Source organism: Sinocyclocheilus anshuiensis, unplaced genomic scaffold (assembly GCF_001515605.1).
Source record: "Sinocyclocheilus anshuiensis isolate Anshui unplaced genomic scaffold, SAMN03320099.WGS_v1.1 scaffold1522, whole genome shotgun sequence".
NCBI classification, from domain to species: domain Eukaryota; kingdom Metazoa; phylum Chordata; class Actinopteri; order Cypriniformes; family Cyprinidae; genus Sinocyclocheilus; species Sinocyclocheilus anshuiensis.
In genome coordinates, this window is record NW_015546143.1 from 327,225 (window position 1) to 333,153 (window position 5,929).

The window sequence follows — 5,929 nt, forward strand, 5'->3', positions numbered from 1 at the left end:
ACACACACACACACACACACACACACACACACACACACACACACACACACACATCATGTTACAATGAAGACTGGAGGAATGTCTGTCAATTAAAGCATGCCAATTAAATAGATAATTCACTCCAAAAATAAAATTCTGTCATCATTTACTCACCCTTAAGTTGTTCTAAACCTGTATGAGTTTCTTTCTTTTGTTAAAAACAAAAGAAAAAATTTTAAGAATGTTGGAAATGAAAAAGTTGCTGGTAGCCACTGACTTCCATTGTATGAAAGAAAAAAAAAACAGAAAAAAAAACATGGAAGTCAATGGTTACCAGCAACTGTTTGGAACAACATGAGGGTGAGCAAATGACAACTAAAGTTTAATTTTTGGGTGAACTAACCCTGTATTTATTTTTTGCCCATACAATGAATGTCAGTGGGTTCCAAACGCTCTCCAAAATATCTTCTTTTGTGTTTTGTATGAGCAGAATTAGTCATACAGGTTTGGAATGATATGAGGGTGAGTAAATGATGACAGAATTTTAATTTTTTCACTTTAAGATGGCGTGACTAAGACCCCCTATCCCCACTTCCATTCTATTGTTCTAAGTCCAACTGTATTTGCAAGCAAACACGCCAGGTTTGATGTCAATACTTTCGAAATTGGTGCTCGCATATCTTGTCACTGAAACAATTTTTGAATTGATGCAGGTGTCAATGAGATCTGAGAGCAATGATATCTGCATCAGAGTTGTGGAGAGCTGTGCATCTGGGTCTCTCCGCGCAAAGAGGAAATAAAAATAGAATGAACAGTTTCAGTTTGACCATAAAATTTGACATTTCAGATTAGGTTGAGTCACAGGGTCTCGTTTGACCTTTGATTTAATATTCATTCCCTAGAGTTGCTGTTGGATTTGATAAGCCAATCATAAGACATGTCATATCTTTCTTTAAAGAAAAGTGTGTTTTCAGTAGCCAGATCAGCAGCATTAGAGTGTGTTTTGATTTGAGTGCTGCAGTCTCTGTGAGGGATGTACGTGAATGATCATCTATCTCTGCAGGTGTCTTTACCACTACTGCCAGAGACAGATGGCAAACCACTTTCATTTCCACTGCCCTTCCAGACTCCAATGTACGAAATACACTCTGAATGTTCAAATAATGTCTTCTATGATAAACAAAGTCATATTAATTTCATTTCAATTAAAAATCTTTTGAAATAACAAGTACAGATGAATCATTCACTAGACCAGGAATGTACATTAAAAAGAGAATAGGATCCATCTTAATTCCATGTTGATTTTTTTTTTATATTATTATTTAGAAATAAAAATCAATATAGCATTTACAAATCAGTAAAAAAAAAAAAAAAAAGCAAGTTCTTGGTCTTGTGAACAATTAATTGCTGCATTTTATTCCAAAGAAAAGTTGGAGTTGTTTTACTTTGTAATCTTTAATAACAACAACAACAACAAAAAAATTAAAATCACAACAATAACAATAATAAACTTTTTCTTCCTCTGAAATGACTTTCTGATTACATCCATAGATATCCAAGGGCATACAGCTACTGGATAAAAGTAAACCAACAGCCAAATAGCTACTTAGGCATTATTTAAGCAAACTTATAATTGGTTCAGCTGCATTCTTGTATGTGATGCCTACTTTTCACTATTCAGTCAGTTCCTGATAAAATACATCCTGCCCTAGATGTTTTTTAATTGAATTTCGTGTTTCACAATTATGACGCATTATGGAAGTGGAATTCTAATGGCATTTCACACCGACTTTAAGGGTCTGAACTATTAAGTTCATTTCTGTTGTTTACAGTCTGATAATTCTGATGGTCTCTCAGAAAAGCTCTTATGAGGTATAGCAAAACAATAAATAAATGAATGAATGAATGAATAATAAAAACGAGACCTTAAAAAGCACTTTCATCTGTTTATATTCTCTCTTTGTCTTTCTTTTGGTGAACATTTACTTAAAGCTGTGCTGACAGGAGTTTAACTGGGCCTCATCTGAGAAGCTGAGTCTGAGAGTCTGATCTCTAGAGTATTGGAGTATTGTATTGATACAGTGGCATGCGAAAGTTTGAGAACCCTTTGCAGAATCTGTGAAAATGTGAATAATTTTAACAAAATAAGAGAGATTATACAAAATGCATGTTATTTTTTATTTAGTACTGTCCTGAGTAAGATATTTTTCATAAAAGATGTTTACATTTAGTCCACAAGAAAAAAATAGCTGAAATTTTTAAAATAACCCCATTCAAAAGTTTGGGAACCCTTGGTTCTTAATACTGTGTGTGGTTACCTGGATGATCCACAACTGTTGTTTTGTTTTGTGATGGTTGTTCATGAGTCCCTTGTTTGTTCTGAACAGTTAAACTGAGCACTGTTCTTCAGAAAAATCCTCCAGATTCTTCAGTTTTCCAGCATCTTTTGCATAGTTGAACCCTTGAATGGGGTTAATTTAATAATTTCAGCTATTTTTTTTCTTGTGGACTAAATGTAAAAATCTTTTATGTAAAATATCTTACTCAGGACAGTACTAAATAAAAAATAACATGCATTTTTTATGACCTCTCTTATTTTGTTAAATTATTCACATTTTCTGCAAGGGGTTCCCAAACTTTCACATCCCACTGTAAGTCAGTAATGTACATACAACATCTTGATTTATCAATCAACTCATGGAGGAACAAACATTAAAATTGATTTGCTTTGGAAACATTTAAACATTCAGTTGTTTGTACTATGTTTAAGTTTACAAATTCACATCTTGATCAAATTTAAACTTGACATACTGAAATGCATAGGATAACAAGAATAATATTGTGACTTTACGGATATTTAATTTAAAAATGTTATTAAAAATGCAGATTTTTGCATATATCAAAATGTGAAATAATCTTTTAGTTTTGTTTTAATGATATCAACAACTCACTAGTTGGTAACTCTCAGTGCTTAATTTTTAATAACCTATCTGAAAATTAACAGAAAAATAATGGGACTAATAGGAAACAAGCAATATTATGCTTGCCATTATATTATTATTTTTTTTTTTTATCTTGGAATATCATGTTTGATGGCTTCAATAGTAAGAGGTTTTTAGCTGGTCATTAGTATCTAAATTATTTTAAATGTTCTGAGTATCATGTGGAATTCTGGGTAAAAACAAGGGCTGAAATGAAAGGGATAAAGTGGTTTACATACACTATCCACAGCCAAGATCTTCGCCCATATGAAGACCAAAAGGGGCCTGAGCTCTCTTGCTGAACTCTGCAACAGTTTCAACACGTACGGAAAAATCCCCACTGAAAGAGCCTGCGGAGAGCAAAAAGACAGAGTAAGAGAGAGGGGAAAAAAAGACTAGATGACGATGCAAGGCAGCTGAACGATATTCTGCACACAGTGTACCTAACTAACATATGTATTATCTAAAGGCTACTGTACGTAAAAGAAAGTTAAAAATAAATGTTAGTTGTGTATCTCACCAAACTGACGGCCCAAGGGCCCAGGTCCAGAAATCGCCCCAACAAATCCAGTGCCCTCAGTCTGTGTACCTGACTTAAGAGGACCTAAGAGAAACCAGATGGGAGAACATTAATCTGATGTTCCACTCTCTTCCATAGCCAGTGGAGTCAGTGAGGAGTGGATGACAGGGATATGTGTGTCAGTGTGTAACTCTACAAAAGGGCCAAAGAAATGAAAAATGGGGAAAGGGGGCAAACAGCCTATAATAACTGCATTGACCCATTGGAGAAGATGTTACAGCTTGGGTCATTGAGGTCCTTTAGAGAGTATTAGGTATTTAAAACACCCCACACCAACAGTAATCACCAAATGTCCCACACCCACGCAAACATAAAAACAGGCAGACATACATTCACACACACAATGGGAACAACTAATATAATCATACTGAACAGGTGCTCAGGCTCACATACACTCCATGCAGGCTGACACAAGCTAATGACTGCCCACCTGTGTGTGTACATCTGTGGTTAGAGTGGTTTGTGTGTGATTCATTAACATTTATTTATGCACTGTAACCCTAAAGCTCAAAATATATATATTTTTTTGAGTAAGGCAAACTTAACTTAGTTCGGAAAAATTAACTTGTGAGTATTTAGAACTTTCTTTTACTTTTGAGTTCACACATTTTTGTCAATTTGATCTGTTTCATTGTTTTGAGTTGAATGAATTTGTTTCTTTTAATTTAGACAAACTTAAATTTAACTGAAACTGGGCAGCGATTTCTATATTCAGGTCTGTGTTATTGATAAAAGGGGTGGTTGCATAAAATTTTAGGTATGCAAAATTACGAATATGATTAACAGGTTATGGTGTCATGCTCCAGGGCTTCTGTTTTCAATGAAAACAAACAAACAAACAAACAAACAAACAAACAAACAAACACACCAACAAACACACCAATACCAGTCAAAAGTCTTGATAAACCTAGGTAAACCTGGGTAATTCTTACTAACCTCCCATCTGTATTTGTTTCTGTGAATGTTTCAGTATGACTATCCACAGAACTTGTGAGACTAATGTTTCATCAATGGGTGGGGAAGACATGGCACAATTTATTTTTGCTTTCAAAACTAATTTTAAGCATTTAAGCATAAGCCTTTAGATCAAAAGATCTGAGATTGTGAGAAGCATAAAATGAGTTAAGTGTAGACATTTTTTTAGTTTTAAATAGCAATTTTAGTTTTCATATTCCTACGCCAGCATTTTAAAACTCTGTATACGTGTATATGTATTTAAAGCATCTAGATACTGTGGCACACACTCTCAGCATGGTGAGGGGGTCCGGATATAGGCCTGCCCAGAGACAGAGCCGTGCTGTTTGTGAGGAGCACAACAGAAGGACTACCCACCTCAATGCCCACACAAAAACATGCACAAACTCCAAAATGCCTGCAATCTCCTGCCAAAACAATATGCCACCCTGCCATAAAGGTATTAATAGATCACAGGGTCACGTCAAATCACGGACTGTGAAAATTCTCAACATGCACCTTGGCTATAACAGGGCGTTCCTTAATACCCTGAGAAATGCCTATGACAGAAGGAAGGAAGGAAGGAAGGAAGGAAGGAAGGAGGGAGAGAGATGAAAGAATAGAGAGAAGTGGAAGAAGTGGGAGGAATATGAGGGAGGTCTGTTTTTTCTGACTCTGGCCAAATGGAAGATTACTCAGCACTTACAAGGTTTTACACACATACACGTGTGTAAAAGTGTGACTGGCTGCTGAGTTTAAGATAAGTGTGAAGATCTGAGCCCATCTGTGAGTCCAGACCTCTTAAAGAGATGCACAGAAATATTACAAAAACTCAATTTGACTCAATACAAGCAGCAGGAAACAATAATTCTGATCAGATAGCATTTACCTAACAGTTTACATTTTATGAGTTCTATGCATTCCCTGGGAATCAAAGTCACAATACTGTCGTTTATAGTGTCATGTACTACTGTCTGAGCTAAAGGAACATACACAGTGAGAATGTAGAGTATTTGAACACTTAAGTTACATTTAGATTACATTACATATTTTGAAAGCTTATTACTCAAGAAACTGTGAACAGTACACTGTAAAAGACATCAAACATTTAGAAGTCTGAGCATTGGTGTGTGTATGTGTTCTTTGGAACAATAAATAAGTATTTTATGTGCGTGGGAGAGCCAGTTATAAATATATATATATATATATATATATATATAGAGAGAGAGAGAGAGAGAGAGAGAGAGAGAGTGTGTGTGTCATGGTCAGAATTGTTGGTACCCTTGGTAAATATGATCAAAAAAGGCTGTCAATAAAAATCTGCATTGTTAATCCTATTGATCTTTTCTTTTAAAAATGTACAAAAATCTAACCTTTCATTGAAGAATAAGAATTTAAAATGGGGGGAAATCTCATTATGAAATAAATGTTTTTT

General features: G+C 34.9%; 1 protein-coding gene across 1 annotated transcript in view; it reads right to left on the bottom strand.

The window, feature by feature from the left end:
* The window catches only part of LOC107701211 (regulatory-associated protein of mTOR), a 312,842-nt gene that overhangs the window by 74,954 nt on the left and 231,959 nt on the right, over positions 1–5,929 (bottom strand). The window contains exons 14-15 of the mRNA XM_016503169.1: positions 3,481–3,564; positions 3,200–3,310 (exon numbers count right to left, since the gene is read on the bottom strand). Of these exons, the coding sequence (XP_016358655.1) occupies positions 3,200–3,310; positions 3,481–3,564 (195 nt within the window). The remainder of the gene's footprint in view (positions 1–3,199; positions 3,311–3,480; positions 3,565–5,929) is intronic.